Source organism: Pecten maximus, chromosome 16 (genome assembly GCF_902652985.1).
Source record: "Pecten maximus chromosome 16, xPecMax1.1, whole genome shotgun sequence".
Classification (NCBI taxonomy): domain Eukaryota; kingdom Metazoa; phylum Mollusca; class Bivalvia; order Pectinida; family Pectinidae; genus Pecten; species Pecten maximus.
The window spans coordinates 18,912,892-18,935,153 of record NC_047030.1 but is presented as its reverse complement, the minus strand read 5'-3'; the positions used below and the strand labels follow the sequence as shown (position 1 = coordinate 18,935,153).

Here is a 22,262-nt window from a genome sequence, read left to right as displayed (position 1 = left end):
TCTAAAATCAATAACATGGCAGCCTTGCACTGACCCCTCTAACAATTATCTCATTCTCTAAGTAATATGGTCTGAAATAAAAAAAATACTTGTGTTACTGCTAATTCTGGCCAGTTATATTTACCAACCCTGTATGTTTGTGTCTACACTGAGGATTATTTGGCCATTTTTAAGGAAAGACTAACTCAAGATTGTGTGCATTGTCTTTATTACTTTGGTAAAATTATCTTAAAATAAGACGATTTTTCCACCTACCTACCCTATTTTTTTCTGGCATATGTTAGCGGAAACACATGTATTTTTTTAGGCCTATATATGCACTTCACACTATAAGTGTCCTGTTTTTCTCAGGAAGCCATTGCAATGTTTGCAGACTTCTCATCTTAATGAGCTAAGTGTGATCTGCAAATGACCCGTCTTATCTCAGAATGGCTATAGCTAGTCTGATCTGAAAAGACTAGTCTGATCCGAGAATGACCTGTCTAATATCAGAGAATGACCTGTCTTATCTGAGAATGGTCTGTCTGATCTGAGAATGACCAGTCTAATCTGAGAATCACCTGTCTAATCAGAGAATGACCTGTCTGATCTGAGAATGACCTGTCTGATCTGAGAATGACCAGTCTAATCTGAGAATGATCTGTCTGATCTGAGAATGATCTGTCTGATCTGAGAATGACCAGTCTGATCTTAGAATGACCTGTCTGATCTGAGAATGACCTGTCTGATCTGAGAATGACCTGTCTGATCTGAGAATGACCTGTCTGATCTGAGAATGACCAGTCTGATCTGAGAATGACCAGTTTAATCTGAGAATGACCAGTCTAATCTGAGAATGACCAGTTTAATCTGAGAATGACCAGTTTAATCTGAGAATGACCTGTCTGATGTAAGAATGACCGGTCTGATCTGAGAATGACCTGCAGTCTAATCAGAGAATGACCATTCTAATCAGAGAATGACCAGTCTAATCAGAGAATGACCAGTCTGATCTAAGAATGACCAGTCTGATTAGAGAATGACCAGTCTAATCTAAGAATGACCTGTCTGATCTGATAATAGTCTGTCTAATCTGAGAATGACCAGTCTGATCTGAGAATGACCAGTCTAATCTGAGAATGACCAGTTTAATCTGAGAATGACCAGTCTAATCTGAGAATGACCTGTCTGATCTGAGAATGACCTGTCTGATCTGATAATAGTCTGTCTAATCTGAGAATGACCAGTCTGATTAGAGAATGACCAGTTTAATCTGAGAATGACCAGTCTAATCTGAGAATGACCAGTCTGATTAGAGAATGACCAGCTGTCTGATCTGAGAATTACCAGTCTAATCTGAGAATGACCAGCTGTCTGATCTCGTCTGAGAATGGTCTGTAATGATTAATGTTGAACAATATTTATATAGGGATGCATCGGTTTAAAATGTTGAATACATTCAATTTCTATTAACATTGATATTGCTAATTAGTTACGAGGACTAAATGGATAGGTTACCATGGCTACAGAGGTTAAGGTGAACCACAGATCCCACAGGGTATTGTATTGTTTTATGGTCCGTTGTATATATATATACATGGTGTATATATATGATTAGAGGAAGTTGGGATATATAGATAAACAAATGGGATCTCCTACTTTTCATTTTGCATGAAAGGTCAAAGTGACAGGTCATTCTAATCAGACTATAAATACACTGTGATGTTAACACAATTGAAATAGGTGTGCACAACTAATTTATTGTTTGTTTTCTCCCTAATAAAGCCAGCGTGACGAGCATGGCAGAAGGTAACGTTGATCATAGGTCTGTCAGTGTTGTAGTGTTAGTTATAGAGATTCTGTCATTGTGTGTCACATGTCCCTCCACTCACATCACATCCCATCCCCAATGTATACCTTGTTTATCCATCAGTAAGCCTATACTGACCCCCTAATTGTAGTCAACGTTGTGCTGTCTCTTCATCCCTGGGCTTATTGCAGCATAAGTTATAAGACACACAAATTTCAAGTGTTCGCGTACGTGTCTGTAGCCATGTTCATAGATTTAGCCATGGGTGTTTTGTAATATAGGCTATAGATATTAATATTCCACTGATACTAATATATGGAACTAAATGTTATGTGTATCAATAATTACCTTCCTATAGCTTGACTTATTGATGACTGCGCCTAATTTTCGCTTCAGATTGTTAACTTGGAGTTTTGCATAATTCCCAAGCTTAGCAATGGAATATTAATGGAGCAACATTGTATCGGAATTTTGTCAAATATTATATATTATAAAGTTTGTGAAGACCTTACAAAATTTTGAATTAGATTTTTCTGACCATTCCCATCTTCTCCCCTAGCTATCTCTAGTTCTTGTTTTAAAAGTTGATCACTATCTTAATGTAAAAATCATATGATTTCAAACTCTTTTATTCTCCTAAGGACTCGCACAACTAAACATTTTTACAATGTTATTACTAATGAGATCACTCCATCCCCTCAAGCACTTATTTGTTCAAATGACGTTAAATTTATATGAAATTAAATTAAGTTTTCGCTACTTGAGAATTGATGTTATTATGTAGGCTTATATTTAATGGCAAATAAGACCACATATATACAGGTACTGAAAAGACAGTAACCCTGACATTTACAGTGGATGGGGGAATCCCCACCTGGGGTATATTCCCGCTTTTTTCACCTGCAGTTAACGTTCTTGTCTGCTTTTTTAGCCCACCATTTTCAGATACATATGGCTGCCTGTTGATTAAGTTGTGTGAGTCCTTTAAACCTTTAGTTTAAAAACTCATATTTTGTATAGTCGGTATTATGTATCGAAAGACGATTGTCATACACATGTGTAACAACAATACTAGTGCCCCTAATAGAAATGGCTGGTACGCTGATTATTTTTATAAAACAAGGACAACACTTTGCTATTTTATCATATTCAGCACCATGTTCAATTTGTTTGTGACTGTACCTTGTCTAAGAATGGCTTAGCAATATAGATCTGCTTTATTAGTTCCGCATAATTCTTTGTCAAATGATTATACCCTAACAGTGAAACCTGGGGGCTCTTAGGTTTCCTCCCCCGACTCTCTATCAAATTCGCTGTCCGTCCGGCATCCACTCATATTTCCACACTTTGTTGGTAAAAGTTGGTATGTAACTTCAGTATGAGTAGCTAGCTCCAGATCAAGTTCGCGTTTCAGGATGTTTGGGTCAAGGTCACTGTTACTATTTTTAGCTAGGGCTGGTAGGAGACATGTACTTTGCTTTTAAGCAATACCCAGCATGCTTGTTTATAATTTAATAGTTAATATCTCAGAAAAAGTTAAAGTATTTTATTTGATCAAGTTATAAATGTTTTACTTGTACATTTAAGATCTTCATGAAAATCATAGTCATCTCAATGATTGACACAAAGCTAAGCTTTATCATGATCAGTCCTCCATGTATGCTGCTTACATGTGCGAAAAACCCATTAAAATTTGTCAAATACCCTCAAAATTTGTGTGAATGTGTAATAGTTATAATATTTGAATGGCATGACATTGTTGTTATGAGTTTTCATATATAACATGTTTATATACCTTTTACATACCAGTAATTAAAAAAAAGCCTCACTCCCATGACCAAGTGTCAGCCATTACAGAATTTTACCCCTCTTCTTTCAAAAATGCAAGCACTTGATACCAGCCTATCAAACATTTTCTGGCACATGTTTGATGTTGACAGACATTTAGAATTGACATTTACTTCATGTGGCCATGGCATATAATGAAATCATATGGTACCAAAATGATGTCATTATGACATTGTGATTTCCATCTGATCTACGATGTATTTTCAGTCCGAACTTACAAACCAGAATGCTAAAGTCACATAGAGGGAAGGCCGCAACACTTTTTACCCATGATTATAATGTTGATGCTTAATATTTTTTTATTATTTTGTTTTCGGTTTTAACTTTGTTTACAAATGGTGAACTTGTATCCCTGATTGTTTGTACCATTTGGAAGCTTGATTTCAAACTTATTTTATATGGTGATGTATATAATGAGTTGTTATAATTATTTGATTTGATGACTCCACTATGGATCAAACTCAGGACCTCTGGCTTTAATACTAATCTTATGTTCAACCAATAAAGCTAAAGAGAAGTAGCTATAGCAGAATATTGTGGCTAGTAGCTAGAGGTAGATGTATAGCTTATTAAAAGTGATTCGCACTTCCCCAGTTAGAGAGTTTCCTGTATCTGTGAAATGAAGTGATAAGTACTCTTTTCCTGTTGTTTTCTGTTCAAACCCCGGATATCTGTCTGTTTCTACCATGATTATGATGAAATTGGTAGTACATGTATAACTGGAGGATTAATGGCCCCAGTGTTTCATTAAGAGGTGTAGATGTTGACCCAATGCTTCTGAGAGACAGGTCTCAGAATGTCTTCCTTAGAAACATAATACCCCAGGGAAAGGTCCACACAAATCCTGTTGATCAGAAATGAAATATGAGCTGAGTTGGTTAGAGTACTAGTACAGCCATGTATAGTTATAACCTGAGTTGGTTAGAGTACTAGTACAGCCATGTATAGTTATAACCTGAGTTGGTTAGAGTACTAGTGCAGCCATGTATAGTTATAACCTGAGTTGGTTAGAGTACTAGTGCAGCCATGTATAGTTATAACCTGAGTTGGTTAGAGTACTAGTACAGCCATGTATAGTTATAACCTGAGTTGGTTAGAGTACTAGTGCAGCCATATATAGTTATAACCTGAGTTGGTTAGAGTACTAGTACAGCCATGTATAGTTATAACCTGAGTTGGTTAGAGTACTAGTGCAGCCATGTATAGTTATAACCTGAGTTGGTTAGAGTACTAGTACAGCCATGTATAGTTATAACCCGAGTTGGTTAGGGTACTAGTACAGCCATGTATAGTTATAACCTGAGTTGGTTAGAGTACTAGTACAGACATGTATAGTTATAACCTGAGTTGGTTAGAGTACTAGTGCAGCCATGTATAGTTATAACCTGAGTTGGAGATCTAAAGTGCATGGTTCGACACTCCCTACCTTTGTCGGGGTGTGTTTTTTGAGAACTGAGAAACAGGCCGGTCTGTGCGGTCATGGTTAACGTTGTGTCCTTGCATTGGGCAAGCCATTTTACCCTTGTAATTGCTCTGGATGGCATATGACAGCTGCATGCTGGTAGTCACCAACTACCTCAAGGAGACCCTGCTGTTCACGGGGCGATAAACTCAACAAAGACATCTTTATTATTTGATCAAAAGAAGCTATATACATGAAACATGTTTTACTTTTATGTTATGTTATGATTTAATTTATTATGTATTTAATTTTGCTTGTTATTTAAGCTGATCGAAGCATTTTCATTGGCCTAAAATTGATGTCATCAGCCAATTATACTTAAAATAGGACATCACCATTTGAAACCTTGCTTTTGATTGGCTGATACAGTGGCGTGATAATTTATAAGAGAAAGAAATTCATTAATAAAAATGGATTTCCTAAGTACGGAAGCTGAATAGGACCAATGAAAACATTAAACTTAGTTGGTATAAATAAAAAATCTTGTACATTGTATATACCAGTTTCTTTCTCGTATATACAAGTTTATTTCTCGTATATACCAGTTTCTTTCTCGTATATACGAGTTTATTTCTTGTAATAACAAGTTTATATCTCGTATATACAAAATTATTTCTTGTACATACAAGTTTATTTCTCATATACATTGTATATGAGAAAGAATCCCGTATATACGAGAAATAGTATTGTATATACCAGAAATAAACTCGTATATATGAGAAATAATCTCGTATATACAAGATATAAACTCGTATATACGAGAAATAAACTCGTATATACGAGAAAGAAACTGGTATATACAATGTACAACTTATACCAACTAAGTTTATTGTTTTCATTGGACCTATTCGACTTCCGTACCTTAGGGATTGTGTATAGTAAATTAGATTATAAGGATTAACTCCCCTTTTATGTGTACATCGAGGCCTTGACCACATAATTATAACCCCAGTCCGAGGCCTTGACCACATAATGATAACCCCAGTCCGAGGCCTTGACCACATAATGATAACCCCAGTCCGAGGCCTTGACCACATAATTTTAACCCCAGTCCAATAGTTTAAACATTCCAAGTACCCTATAGTGGTTTATGATAAAAATGAACCTTAAATAATGTCTCATGATCAATCACTTCCGGAAATTTCCATGGGGGAGTGTGTGTAGGTGTTTAAAATTTCAAACCTCAGAAAAAAAAAAAAATGATATATAGACTTCATCTATCCAAACTTGTAACTACCTCTTGTCAGGGTTTTTTGTTAATTATAAAAATTAAGGGTATATGAAGTTTAATATTTGACATCTTACCTGTAATTAATTAAAAGTCTTTAATCACATTCATTGCCTCTGTTTATTTATAGAATCTAGTCAAAGTTTAACATCTGAATCAGTAATTGACTTTGTTATGTTATAAATCCGTAATTATAAGACTGGAGTCATGAGTTGTTTTGTAATAAATCCGTATAATTATAAGACTGGAGTCATGAGTTGTTTTGCTATTCCAGGAGGACTAAGTCTCTTTATGGTGTGAGTCCCAACTGCAAGTTTGGCCCCAAGGGATGCATCTTAGAGAGCAGAGAGGGCTGTGTACTGTAAGTAGTATTTCTGTATATTTATCATCTTATTTCTTCTCTGAATTACCATATTTGACCTATATAACTAGGCACCCCAATTTTTCTGGGGAAATGGTGCTTGTACCTTGTTGTTGTTTACTTTAATTCAGAGATATGTCAATAAACTCAATATACAATGTATATATATGATCTCTGATTACAATTTGGGTAAAACTGTTGAGATCCGCAAGATACTAAATGTCTTTTTTCAACCTGAATTAAATTTGGAAATATTTTCCTGAATATGATTTTATTAATTATATAAGCACACTCCTGTTTGTGAGAGCACATACCGGTATGCTTATTAGGTCAAATATGATAATTTTGTCTTTTCTATCGACTAGCATTTAAGTTTCAAACATTTACATTTTAAACCACAAGCACAAATGAAAAAGAGTCTTTATGCTCAGAAAGTCTAAAACATTACATGACAAAGGATTGTCACTGACTTCAGATGTCAAAATACAGAAGTTTTAACAAAATTCTTGACCCAGAAAGGGACCCTGACATGTCACTCATGTAATCTATGAAATATACCTATTGAAACACTGCTGTTTTCATTCATATGGAAATATATGTTACCAATTGTGAATCATCTGAACGTGACTAGGCATTCAATGATTATGATGAAGCATCTTTCTGATCGCAATTATCATGGTAACAGCTGTAGGCGTGCTTCAGGAGGGTTTGAGGATACTTGTATAGCAGCTGCGGACGACGATCTTCTGAAATGGCCCATATTTGATTTTTTGGAATTATTTAGGTAACAAAACAGTTGTCCATGCCTTTAACATATTGGTCAACAGTCAAAATTATTTCGCCAGGTGTTGGGACCATCACCTCTGGGAATTAATTTTGACTGTTGACTGATCATGATTAGGTATGAAACAACTGTAGAGTGGGCAGAATACTTCATACATACATGCATGCTGTTGTCTCGCCTATATTAGAAATTTGTGAGGTGGTTATGTAAATGTTGAACAATGAGACATTGTTAATTTGTTACTACCTGTGGAGTTTGATCATATACCTGAAATGAAAAAAAAAAAAAAAATTAATTGAACCTTTACTTAGTGTCATTAATAAGTTCATCACACACTGTCAACCCTGTAGAGCTTTTATTACATCACTGCCAAGGGAACAAATTTTGTTTTGGATGTTGGAGGAAAACCTATGCGGAAAAACAACGTGCCATCAGTTGGGAAACAACTAACCCAAATGACAGCATCCCCTGCCGACTTCCAATCTTGTACCCATGTTCTACAGGAGAGTGGTCTGAAACTCACATTTGGCTCCATTCATTATGACAGCATTATATATATGGCTACTACTATTAGCAATCATGGTCACCAAGTTAAATGATGTTAAGCAGTGCCTTGAAGTCATCCCTGTAGCCTTTTGAAGCATAGAGATTGAAAAGGACCCTACTTATTTTTCAGGAAATTGACTTAGACTGTACAGAAGGACCCGCTTTAATCAGGATAGACATAACAACTGTTTAACACTGATGTGTAAGTGTTACTTCCTGTAGGACCTGTAATAATTACTCCACCACAACCCGAATGATAAAAGGGCTGAAACTTTACTACAATCAGGGCTTTTTGGGGTCGTTAATATATAATGGGCCCCATTCCCAATGGAAATTATTTCGTATTTAAGCCAAATTCCCAAAATTTGCCGTTCACTCCAGAAAAAATCTTTACCAATTCATCAATTTTCTTCCCAAAATGAGACAAAAAGGCCCTTTCCCAAACCAGTGAGAAAAAGCCCTGACAATATTTTGCAGAACTTAATTGACAAACCAGACTGACCATGACTTTTCCAAACAGTGGAATACTCCATCTCAAGTGTTATACAAACAATTACCGGGGTGGACATGCGACATTGTGATTCATTAGAACAATAAACAGCTGGGATGATAAAGCAGTGATCAATATAGTAAACAAACAATAGAGTGTTAGGGAAGATCATTATTTCACCCTGAACAATAAATCTATAAAGACTTGATTACCTGCATAAAATACACCATTGTATGATTATCATATTGTCATATAGACACCCCACTAATGGCCCACCAATCATGTCACATCTATTGTGTTGTTACTAATTCCTCTCTATATTTTAATAACTGGCTTCAACAAGTTGAAGATTAGATTGTAAGAGATTAAGGAAGTTTAGACAGAGCTAAGTAAAGAGATAGTGTGTATTTCAGTGAGCATGCTTAGAGAGAGATATGTTGGAATAAACATGCTTACAGACAGATGCATCTGAGTGTATCTGAGTGAGCATGCCTGCAGGGAGATGTATATGAGTGAGCATGCCTACAGGGAGATGTATCTGAGTGAGCATGCCTACAGGGAGATGTATCTGAGTGAGCATGACTACAGGGAGATGTATCTGAGTGAGCATGACTACAGGGAGATGTATCTGAGTGAGCATGGCTACAATAAGATGTATTTGAGTGAGCCTGTCTAGAGAGAGAGATGTATCTCAGTGAACATGTCTAGAGAGAGATGTATATCAGTGAACATGTCTAGAGAGAGATGTATATCAGTGAACATGTCTAGAGAGAGATGTATATCAGTAAGCATGCCTACAGGAAGATATATTTGAGTGAGCATGTCTATTGAGAGATGTATTTGAGTGAGCCTGTCTAGAGAGAGAGATGTATCTCAGTGAACATGTCTAGAGATAGACATATGTGTGTGAGCATGCCTACAGGGAGATTAATCTGAGTGAGCATGTCTAGAGATAGACATATGTGTGTGAGCATGCCTACAGGGAGATTAATCTGAGTGAGCATGTCTAGAGAGACATGTATTTGAGTGAGCAAGGCTTACAGGGAGATGTATATGAGTGAGCAAGCCTACAAGGTGATGTATTTGAGTGAGCATGCCTGCAGAGAGATGTGTATGAGTAAGCAAGCCTACAAGGTGATGTATTTGTTTGAGCATGACTAGAGAGAGATTAATTTGAGTGAGCAAGTCTAGAGAGAGATATATGTGTGTGAGCATGTCTAGAGATAGTAATATTTGAGTGAGCAAGTCTAGAGAGAGATATATGTGTGTGAGCATGATGGTGTGGCTGTTCTGTCTATGGGGAAGATTTTAGTTTCGATTCACAAAGCAGTTCCATTGGTACATGTTGTTTCTGTGTTCAGCCACAATTTATCTGGAATAATAAAAAAAAAAATCCATATTGATTTAAGAATGCCAAACATTTTGCATAATAACATTATAGCCATTGGAGGTATCTGTGTAATTGGTGACTCATTCATGGTGAGGGAATGCTGTCATGAAGATTCGAAGGTCATCCAATAAAATGCTAATAGGGCTGGAGGTAACATTGCATGGCAATAATCAAAACAGACTGATATTCAGTGATTACCCAGCTGGTATTTACTGTTTTGAGGAATCTCTGTGTTTCAGTGATCAAACGACCTGTACATGTAGTGTGAGTGTTTTTATGTTCCTTTCTATAATCATGAGTATAGGTCAAGCTCAATCCTTTTTGCAAACTTTGTCAGGTGTCATCCCAGCAATTTTCATACCACATATATAAGGATTCTTAATAAGCACATTTGGTAATCAAAAGACGTTTGAAAGTTTTTTTTATTAATTTCACCTCTGCCCTTTGACCTTGAATATGGATTAAGGTCATCTCTTTTTGCAAATTTTGTCTGCCATCATCCCTGGTATCTTGGTTAATTAGAAATCAATTGAATGATTTAACATGGATCAGTATCATTCCTGTTTGCAAACAAAGTAACCCAGGCATCTATATATACCAGCCAGATATCTTGATTCTAGACCATGTTTGGGGATTCGAAGATTTCATATCAAGGAAAAGGTTGATGTCAGATGGATGACATGCACTGCACCACAGCATATCTCATGTTCACTTGCCTTTTGGTAAGGTGAGCTAAAACGTGTTAGGAGAAATGATGAATACAGTAACTGTTTGGTAGCAATGATCATAGTTAATTGTCTCCATCAGACAGTTGTCAGGAGTTATGTATCGTGACTAAATAGGATTATAAAGGGTTGTAACTGTTAATATACTAACATAGATAAAGTACACGTGATACCGTACTCGGTCTAATGAACATACAATAGCAATTTGTACCGTATTTAACCCTAAATAGGATTATAAAGGGTTGTTACTGTTAATATACTGACAGTCATATTGACTGACATAATATACTGACAGATAAAGTACACAGGATACCGTACTCGGTCTAATGAACATACCATAGTAATTTGTACCGTATTTAACCCTAAACAAGCCCTTTCTTCTGTAGAGCTGAGTATTAAAGGTTGTGGGGTAGGCGGGTAAGGGATGGGGGTTTGGTATTAAAGGTTGTGGGGTAGGCGGGTAAGGGATGGGGGTTTGGTATTAAAGGTTGTGGGGTAGGCGGGTAAGGGATGGGGGTTTGGTATTAAAGGTTGAGGGGTAGGCAGGTAAGGGATGGGGGTTTGGTATTAAAGGTTGTGGGGTAGGCGGGTAAGGGATGGGGGTTTGGTATTAAAGGTTGAGGGGTAGGCGGGTAAGGGATGGGGGTTTAGTATTAAAGTTTGAGGGATAGGGGGGTAAGGGATGGGGGTTTGGTATTAAAGGTTGAGGGGTAGGTGGGTAAGGGATGGGGGTTTGGTATTAAAGGTTGTGGGGTAGGCGGGTAAGGGATGGGGGTTTGGTATTAAAGGTTGAGGGGTAGGTGGGTAAGGGATGGGGGTTTGGTATTAAAGGTTGTGGGGTAGGCGGGTAAGGGATGGGGGTTTGGTATTAAAGGTTGAGGGGTAGGCGGGTAAGGGATGGGGGTTTGGTATTAAAGGTTGAGGGGTAGGCGGGTAAGGGATGGGGGTTTGGTATTAAAGGTTGAGGGGTAGGCGGGTAAGGGATGGGGGTTGGTATTAAAGGTTGAGGGGTAGGGGGGTAAGGGATGGGGTTTGGTATTAAAGGTTGAGGGGTAGGTGGGTAAGGGATGGGGGTTTGGTATTAAAGGTTGAGGGGTAGGCGGGTAAGGGATGGGGGTTTGGTATTAAAGGTTGAGGGGTAGGCGGGTAAGGGATGGGGGTTTGGGAGCTTATTTGTGAACCACTCTCATAGCTTACTATTTTATGATTGATGCATGATTCTGCGAAAATGAAGAGGGGATTTAGTTGGGGTAGCGGCTTAATTCCAGATAGATATGGTGCACTGTTGACCTGATAGGAGATCTCTCTGGAACTGTTCATGAATTTCTGCATGATTATCAAATTTTCAATAATTAGTGGAATCACTCATTCTTAAAATTTACTTTAATAATGTCATTTTTACCCCAAAAATCTCTCTTTCAGAAGAACAAGACGAAAATACATATCTTACATATACTATTAAATTCATTTCAATTTGGCTATAAACTAAATTTTAAATCAATTGGAGAAGCAATAAAGATCTTATACAGAATGGTAATACTGTCTTGCTTCAAGTCTTTGTGGCTGCTGGCAATACAAAAAATAACTTTCTGCAAAAGGTTTGTCAGACCAACATACCAGCTAGTTTATAGAGAGACTTATAACTGTAAAAATCAGTGTTGGAAAATGTAATCAGGCGTAATATTATAAAGTCATGTGTCATAAAACTGATCAAGACTGTCCCTTATAAATTAATTACGAAAATTAAAATCTCTGCAATCAAGTTTTTTGAATACCTAAATCAGTGCAAAACAATAACATTACAGTTCCTACAAGAATGCATATGTTACCTCTCGTAAGCAGAACGCGTTGTGGACTTGCACTCGCTCCCTCATGCTCAGTTTTCTCTATGTAGTATATTGTTTTCAAACATTATTCAAGGAAGTGTTTTAAACCCCAAAAGATCTATTTTCAGAACATTTTGCAGTATATTCTCAGCTATCGCTACATCATATACCTATTCCAATATTTATAAGAAGTCATCATCATTTAATGAGGTCGTTATAAATTAATTTGACACAATTGGAGAATTCTACTGTGCAGTCTTTCCCCACAAAGCGATCAGGGATTCTCATCTACTTCACATGAAAGTTTCTCTCTCAGCTCAGCAGAAATCATGGGAAATAAAGAAATAATAAAACTTAGTAATGAAAGATTAATGCTGTCTCAAATCTGATATATGATCAGGGATAGTATTTGTCAATATGTTACTATCAAGTTTAAAATCTCAATATTATCAGGTATGTTCAAATAGATCCTAATCATGTTAAGTAACACCTGTATGTATAGTCACCTGTAACTACACGATTGAGGAGATTGATTAAGACTGGAATTTGTTTTGCAATCTATGAATATTTACTCATGTCTGTATATGCATGTGCAGTGCTTCAATATATACTGTCAAGTGGAGGTTTTTTTGGTTGATTTTGGAAAAAGTAAGTTTTAGTGAATTTTGGAGTTTGCTTAAAACTTATATACACGTATATACTGACAAACAAAAGCAGGGCAGATAGAACATATAATTACATGTTATTAACATTTTCTTCTTCTTTCTATTCATCTTTAACCAATATCATTTATGATGAGCTCTAGAAAACAGCCTTTCTCAAATATACTGACATGAAAGTCTTCTGTGAAGTAGATGTACGAGAAAGGATCAGTTTTGTAAGCTAACGACCTTAGAGGTTACAATTATGTTTATGAGACAAATTATCTCTGTCATATTTATATTTAATGGAGAGTAAAAGAGCATATGTAATAGGAAAAATGGGCTAAAATGAAATTTTTATTACGGTACTCTGAAGTTTTAATTGGTGTTGGCTAAGTACAAACACATAATATTCATAAAAGCTGATAAAAAATAGCAGTAAATATATCAGCATGATTTTGATGCTTTGTATGTGTTCAGGAGAAACTCATTCAGGTTCAAATCATGCCAGAGTTAGATTGAACAAAGTAAAACAGCAGTTTAAACAACGTGATATACTTGGTGAAACTGTATATAAAATTTTAGTTAACAGACCTACTTTGAGTCATCAACATAAACATTTTATTATCAAAGTACAGTTTAGTTTAAGGGACTGGCCTTATATATTTCCTTGTTATAAGTCTAGGGCCAAAACATGGACTTTGATTCAAAGTTGGGGATGGACTAACTGCAGCCTAATGGAATAGCACTGAAGCATATGGTAGGCCAAAATATTAATTCCCAGACAGGCTTATGTACTGCAGAATAGGTACATATAAAGTATTTTAGTTTCTATAACGCTGTTCTAAGATGTCTATATATACTGTATACATGGGGTTTCTGTGAACATTCCATTGTAGTGCATAGGTTGACCAACTAATGTCAACTTTTTAAGATGTCCACATGCATTGTTGACAAAAAAAAACGTCATATCAAAGATTAATAAATAAATGCATCACAATAAGCATTTCATCAAACAGAAATATATTGAAATGTTGTTTTATCTTACCATTTATAATTGGTAATAAATTATAGTTATAACTGATAGTGTTGGTATGCCCATTTGAACTGAAAGGATTTTTTTTCATTATACAAAGGGAGATAACTACGCTTATCCTATGACCATTTCACTGTGTATCATTTATACAGATACCATTAATAATCTGACTGTAGGTTTGCTGAAAAATAACAAAAACTTAAAAAAAGAATATTTTGTAGCAAACAAATGTTAATATATCTAAAATAATGTAATACATTTCATCAAACTTTTCTAGTATTGCCTGTATTTGGTAATCATATTAATGGAAATGAGTAGATATGAAAAAAGTATAGTGCTAAATTATAAATGGACTGTGTTTCAGAAATTATTGAAATTCATATTACTATTTTCTCATTTTCACTTTTAATACGAGACATACAATGTATTTATATTAAAAATATTTCATCATTAAAAAGATTTTTAACTTAGAGAGTATCATAGTCCCTGCAGACTTTAAATGGATTTGTCATTAAAGGTGACAAACATAGAAACATGAAATCTGATTTTTGTTGTATATACTTATTCAACATGTATTTTTGATAAGTCAGAGAAATTAATACTATAATAATAATTATAAATTACAATGATTAATTATTTTATGATAGGTTCTTTATAATTAATGAGTTTCCATTTCATATGAAATGATGTGGAAGTTTATAGGCTTGGTTGAAAATGAAATAAAACTTTATTAAGACAACTTTAATAAATTTCCAATTTTCCAGAAGAATTCACAATCGTTTTATTAAACAACACAAAATTATAGTAGCTGGTATTGAAAACTGCCACACCTCTAAAACCAGGGAGGACATTTGTGTTGGTGATTGGGCTGTCTGCTTTTGCTTCTTAGTGAATATTTTATCAGAACCCAAAACTCCATATAGATACATGTATTCCCAAAATAAGGTTTTCTGTGACATCCTCTAATGTATCAACAATGCCACCTGTACTTCAGGGCCATTGTACTTCTTCAAGTCCATTGTACTTCTTCAAGTCCAATGTCTTTTAATTGATTCTGAATGTAAAGTTAGTTTTTTGTTTATTTTTCATACGTCCGTGCGTTATCTTTTCCTTGTTAGCGCTCTCTAGCCTTTATTTATCAACAGAATTTTTATGAAACTTGCTACAAATATTTTATGGCACAATAGCTTAAGCGAATTTGTGTTCCTGATTTCCCCAAATATCTTTGGCAGGGTTAAGCCCCTTTTATTACCAAATATGGCCATTATATACAAAATGCAAAGTTTTCTATTTTTTATTCAATTTCAATTTTGCACTATACAACTGCAAGGATTTATGTTTAACACATATTAAGGGTTTTTGGCTCGTGTTATTGACATGACGTCGTATCATACTCCTGCTTGCGGAGCTCTTGTGTTCTCTTTTTTCAGGTTACGATGATTACCGTTTGTTTACACATGTATTCTATATAACTTGTAAGGTGCCTTGTACTGTAACACAATATCGTCTGACAGAAAACTACTTTCTCACCAACCAGGTCAGATGTGGAATAGCTCTGGATCGCAGACTGACTCTCTGGATCACAGATTGACTACAATCGACGATTTATGTTTGACCAATGGACATTGTTGCATATGATGAACAGTCATTGAGCTCTCAGAAATTGATTGGATATTTGGCCATGTTGGGATCAGAAAGACACGAGTAAGAAATGCTTATCTTGGAGGAATTGCTTTGTTTTTGATAAACAACAGAGCGTTACATTGAAGTGAATGTTTGATGTGTCACAGAATGACCCTATCACAGACGAGTTGTGTGCTGACCTCGGCTGTAGGAATTATCATGTGTGTCAGTTGTGTGTCAAGGGGGACTATATATACTCTGTCAATTATCATGTGTGTGACTGGGATGACCTTGTGTGTCAGTTGTGTGCCAAGGGGGACTACTCTGTCATTCTCCCTGGTGGTAAACAGTACACAGGTTAGTGGCGATCTTGACCATTTCTGGCGAAGCACTGGGTTCTGTCCTCCGGCGCCTCACCAATCAGCTGACAAGTTTGATTTAAGTCACGATATGAGGCTAAATTTAGCTCTGGTTGCCTCCGTGCCTAATAAGGGGATGAAGCAGGTGAGAATTCACTGGTTGTTTGACCTTGTGAAAGTAGTAGGATTTCAGAGAAGAGGATATGCTGGAAAACCAGTGAAGGACTCCAGGGGAAGTAACTCTGTTATTGAACACCCCAAGGGAGATAATCCTGTGTATGATTTCTCAATGCTGGATAAACTGCTGTTGATTTTGTTTCAAAATAATTTAAAACCAGGATTTGAACTGATGGGGTCACCTTCAAACTTTTTCACTGATTTTGAAAACCACACTCAAGTTGTTTTATGGAAGAATTTAGTATTTCAAACAGCAGAACGATATATACAAATGTTTGGCATTTCTTATGTTAAAAGTTGGAATTTTGAGACTTGGAATGAGCCAGATTGCGGTGATTTTGATAATATTTCCATGTCTGTGCAGGGATATTTGAATTACTATGATGCTTGTTCTGAAGGCCTGCTTGCAGCAAGCTCTGAACTAGTGTTAGGCGGACCGGGCGATGGATGTGACCGCAAGGGTCGTACTAAATACTCTGATGGATTCCTTGACCATATTGTCCGCGGCCGAAATTATTTCACAGGTGAGGTGGGAGTGAGATTAAATTTCCTGTCCTACCATAGAAAAGGAAACAGGCAAACAAACAATATAATCAATGGGGAAATTAAAACTGTAGCAAAAATAAGGAAGAATTATCCGTCTCTGGCCAGGAAGCCATTTTATAATGATGAAGGCGATCCTCTTGTTGGATGGAGTAGGCCGGAAGTTTGGAGAGCTGATGCTACCTACGCTGCCATGGTAACAAAGGTCATAGGTCAGCACCAAAATATTGTTTTGAGAGGGGGAGCTCAGCGGGAACAGATGTTTAACTTTTCACTTCTGAGTAATGACAATGGCTTCCTAAGCTGGTATCCATTCCAGTTTACACAGCGAACATTAAATGCAAGATTTCAGATCAACAATACCCACCCACCACATACACAGTTCCTACGGAAACCTGTCCACTCCGCCATGGTGCTTCTCTCTCTCCTTGGCAACCACCAACTTCATGTTAATTTCTCTGAAAGCATTCTGGGAGGAAAGCATGTTAAAAATGACAGTTTTGTTGGTGTGATCGCATCGTGTCATCGCCCCGAATCGACGGACGACAGGGATAGTAGACAGATTACTGTTGTTCTGTATAACAGTGATGATACACGGTCGTCGGCTAATCAGACCGTTTCAATTTCTGTTCGGGTCATTGGGAACATATTTGATTTAGATGAGACAATGATAGTAGGATATACTGTAGATAATGCTATTAAAACAGGGAATGTATATCTGATGTGGAGTCAGTTTGGTAAACCTAAATACCCCAGTCCCCAACAGTTCCTAGTGCTGCGACAACATGAAGGACCGCATCGTTTCTTGTTGACGAAATATAATTCAGCTGTCATGCCATTGGAATCAATAGACATCTCCTTACCACAACCTTCTGTAAAAGTTTTACATATCTGTGCAAAGCCGCGGGAGTCACCAGGACAAGTCACCTCCGTAATTTTATATAATATAACTTCAGGACAAGTGCTGATTAGCTGGGCTGACACTCATGTGACCACAAAATGTATTTTAACATATGAAGTGGAGTTTTCACATCGGAACTTGTATGGCCCTTACATTCGCGTGAATAATTATGACGTTATAGTGACTGCTTTTGTCTTTGCGCCGTCACTATCATTCGAGGATCAGTGTGTGATGGGATATTATCGTGTACGAGCTGTTGATTACTGGCAGCGAGGGGGAAAATATTCCATCCCTGTCAAGTATCCTAGTTGATATCAGATACTGAATTCAAAGATTGTTTTTGGATTGGTTTAAATTTGCAGTTAAATATCTTGAGTTGTTCTTGGATTGGATTGGGAAGAGCACTTATTAATTGCAGAAAATTCATTCTGATAAAGAGGGACAGGTTTGGTATGGAAGAACGGTCAATCCAAGCATCTACGTAACTCAGCAAACCCACTGTTTTTCCAGTATATATATAGGACTCAGCTTAATATTTTTGCTATAATTTACCATATCCCCTCCTGGGGGAATTCCTGACTTTTTTCACCAGTAGTCTTACTTTACTCTATTTTTTTTTAACCCACCATTGTCAGATGGTGGACTATTCAAATCGCCCTGCGTCTGTGGTCCGTGGTCTATCCGTGGTCCGTCCATGGTCTGTCTGTCTGGCCGTCCCTCCGTAAACAGTTCTTGTTATCATTATTCCTCAGAAATTCTAAAAGAATCTTTCTCAATTTCACATTTAGGTTCTGTTTGGTCCCTAGTTATGCATATTGCATTTTGGGACCAATCAGAAAACAACATGGCTGACTGGCGGCCATCTTGTACTTTGCCAATTGCAGGTTGCTCCTGCTATATTATATCAAGTTGTTAAATGTTTTGAAAGAAGAGTGAAAGAAAGGAAAACAAGAGAAAAGACCAGTCTTTCATTTGACTGATATAGATCATTCAATGGTGATCACGAGTGCCAAGATCCCTCAGGGATCTCTTGTTAGTAGCAATAGGAATGTACATTTTTGTTTTTCATGTCTTAAGACATAACTCTTTATTCACTTATATAGGGAGTAGTGTATCTATTCTTCACGTTAATTACTTAAGAAAATAGCTACAAGCCTCAGAAATATATTTTCGTTAGGGACCTGGTCCAAGAGAAACAACAGCTGACTGCCAATTGGCTGATTTAGTTTTGTGAGTCCTTATAGTCTAGTAGTGAGAATTATATGCCGATCAAAACATCTCTCAGACGGGATAAAAGATGGCTGTATTATGATTACTTTGCTTACAACTTATCACAACAATATGTTATTATTATGTTGGAAAGTCAACCTACTGTAAAGAAATAAAAATGTTTTGTCACGCTACAATATTACTGGTCACGATGTTAGTTTTAATACGCGTACGTTAGATGTAGCTTTACTGTATTTAAATGGTTTTAGGTTTCGTAACTTTGTGTAATTCAGTGGAAATGGGATTTTTGAGTTTATCGGATTGTAAACATGAACACAAGTAAACAGGTGTAAACAAAAACATCACCTGGTAGGCTCAGGGAATTTCTCAAGGTGTTATATAAACTTCTTTATTGACTCGTGTCCATTTTGTTCTGTTGACTTAATTGTGTCCATTATGTAAGTCCAGCAGTATATTTGTGTAGATTGGATAAAGTATTGATAATCTGTTAATACTTCATATTGACTGACTATTGGATATATATTAACTTATTACCATGTTTGAGACCCTTTGCTCCATCTCTACCACATTCCCAATTTTATCCAGAAGAGATTGGTGCTCTTGATAAGTTGATTGAAGTCCATAATTAATAATCAATAATAAAGTATTGTTCAACTTCAAACTCATATCAATATTGAATTGTTTTCTAATCAGAATGACTTTATTGTTGGTCAGAGAGTGTACAAATATTGAGCTGTAAGGCCTTTTAATGGGACTCTTTGTGTGATTATGATCGTCAAGAGTACGTGAAATTGTTTATTTGATAATCAATAGCTCAACTCAGCTGATCAGAAATCATGTAATATAGCCTAACTCTTATTGACTTACTGACATGTATTCTATGGTAAATGTTTGCATCTTTTTGAGAAATATTAATGTGTATCAATTTTTTTTTGTTTCTTGATTTCAAATTATCATTTGAAAATATATCATTTGAAATCTCAGAACATGTATGTCTTATAATTAATTGCCTTCTTGCTGTTTATGGAGTCATAAAAAATATCATGCTACCAGGATTTGCCTGAGGGTCTTTCAAAATCACCTTATATCAGTTTCAATTCATGTACGTCATTATTTGTATTTTAATGCTTAAATGAGTATGGATTCAATTACGTGTCAACAACTACTTACTGGAGTGAAAATCTAAGATATATATGCTCTTGACTTGAGGACATATCAGTTTATTATTGACCAATCAGAATGAGGTTTTCTATTCATTGACTTATATATTATTGACCAATCAGAATGAAGATTTCTATTCATTGATTATTGACCAAACAGAATGGTGTTTTCTCTTCATTGACTTAATGACCAATTAGAATGATGCTTTTATTTGTTGACATATTGACCAATCAGAATGATGCTTTCTCTTTAATATATCTTATTGACCAATCAGAATGATGCTCACAGAAGCTGATGAAAATAATATGGTATTGACAATTGCTATTTTAATTCCCACAATTTCAAATGCAGTTATGTTTTCAGCATATATTGTATATATGATGTAAATAGAAAATGTCTTTTTAGATAACAAGTTTCTCTGTGTTGAATTCACAATATATATTCCAATTTTTCATTACATACCTTAATTCAATTTCACAAACATATATCTGTTTCTATCATGTACTAATGAGAAGTCAGTGGGATCTTGGAACCTGTAGCTGGATACTTAACCACTCATGCTGGCATTTCATTTTGAGATCATGAGTTTATGTACAATACATTGAAATATTAAAAACAGAACGTTTATTGGCAAACAGATTGCTTATTAAAAAAAGCTTTATGTATATATAGGAATAATTACTACCTGTGGATTTCTGTGATTTGAGAGGATTATGTATAATTTTTAGCTGAGTTTTGATTTGTATGTATGTGGAGGGGATTAATTATGTCACAGTGTATAGTATCTAAAATAACTTGATTAATCTTTCGAGCAGAATGAGCATTTATATGATACATTACTTTACCAAACCTGGTAACTCAACACATTCCCACTAGAGAGTTTAGAGGTCCTAACCTTGGGAATGGGAGATTTGTTAGGGGACATTTTAGAAAAGATTAGTCTGTGTCACTGCTAACCTTGTAAGCAATGGGATATTTGTTAGGGGACACTAGTCTGTCTCACTGCTAACCTTGTAAGCTATATATATATGTTTCCTAATTAAACATAATAGGCCCTCGGCGAATTAATTATCGGCCGAGGGGGATCGTTTTTACAACATTACGATATTTTTTGTTGTTTATACCTACTATATTTGTGTAACTGTTTCATGTTCTATGTCTATATGTGATCATATGTAATTTACCTGTGTCTTGATAAAGGGGCAGATTGCCTCGAAAATTCGACAATTTACTTGTCTGTACTGTCGTTATTACTACTTGACATATATCTATTTCTAGTAATACGCATCCAACATTTGTTTGTTAGGATCCAGTACCTATATTGGTTTATACCGTCATTATTACTTACTACACCCTATATATAAATATATATATATATATAGGAAGATTTGCTTGGAGACACTTTAAAACAGACAAGTCTGTGTCACTGGTAACCTTGTAAATAAGCAATTGAAGATTTGTTTGGGGACACTTTAGAACAGATAAATCTGTGTCACTGCTAACCTTGTAAGCTATGGGAGATTTGTTTTCTAGGGGACACTTTAGAACAGATAAGTCTGTGTCACTGCTAACCTTGTAAGCTATGGGAGATTTGTTAGGGGACACATTAGAACAGATAAGTCTGTGTCACTGCTAACCTTGTAAGCTATGGGAGATTTGTTAGAGGACACTTTAAAACAGTCTGTGTCACTGCTAACCTTGTAAGCTATGGGAGATTTGTTAGGGGAAACTTTAAATAAGTCTGTGTCACTGCTAACCTTGTAAGCAATGGGAGATTTGTTAGGGGACACATGCATTATAACAGATAAGTCTGTGTCACTGCTAACCTTGTAAGCTATGGGAGATTTGTTAGGGGACACTTTAGAACAGTCTGTGTCACTACTAACCTTGTAAGCTATGGGAGATTTGTTAGGGGACACTTTAAGACAGTCTGTGTCACTGCTAACCTTGTAGGAAAGGAGAGATGTGTTTGGGAAAAATTAGAACACACACCTGCTCAGCAGCTAACATATAGAAAACAACTAGAGCATATTATGATTGTGAGTTGATAACTATATATTTCATGGCAAATGCCGCTATAACTGAGACTATGTAAAACTATATTGGTATATTTTGTACGTCATCTAGAGTATTTGTATATGA

General features: G+C 36.0%; 2 protein-coding genes across 3 annotated transcripts in view; both read left to right on the top strand.

Moving 5' to 3' along the window:
* Positions 1-22,262, top strand: part of LOC117344441 (NAD kinase-like) — a 61,234-nt gene that overhangs the window by 5,658 nt on the left and 33,314 nt on the right. Inside the window, exons 2-3 of one of the 2 annotated variants that reach the window (XM_033907169.1) lie at positions 1,765-1,788; positions 6,602-6,688. In XM_033907169.1, coding sequence (XP_033763060.1) covers positions 1,765-1,788; positions 6,602-6,688 — 111 coding nt within the window. The remainder of the gene's footprint in view (positions 1-1,764; positions 1,789-6,601; positions 6,689-22,262) is intronic. The other variant, XM_033907170.1, reaches the window with a different exon arrangement.
* Positions 15,681-21,229, top strand: LOC117344443 (alpha-L-iduronidase-like). Its single transcript, XM_033907174.1, has one exon. It carries the CDS (start codon positions 15,906-15,908, stop codon positions 18,039-18,041), a length of 2,136 nt encoding a protein of 711 aa, XP_033763065.1. The 5' UTR covers positions 15,681-15,905; the 3' UTR covers positions 18,042-21,229.

Coding starts and splice junctions, on each gene's coding strand:
- LOC117344443 (XM_033907174.1), top strand. CDS start 15,906: ATGTGTCACAGAATGACCCTATCACAGACGAGTTGTGTGCTGACCTCG.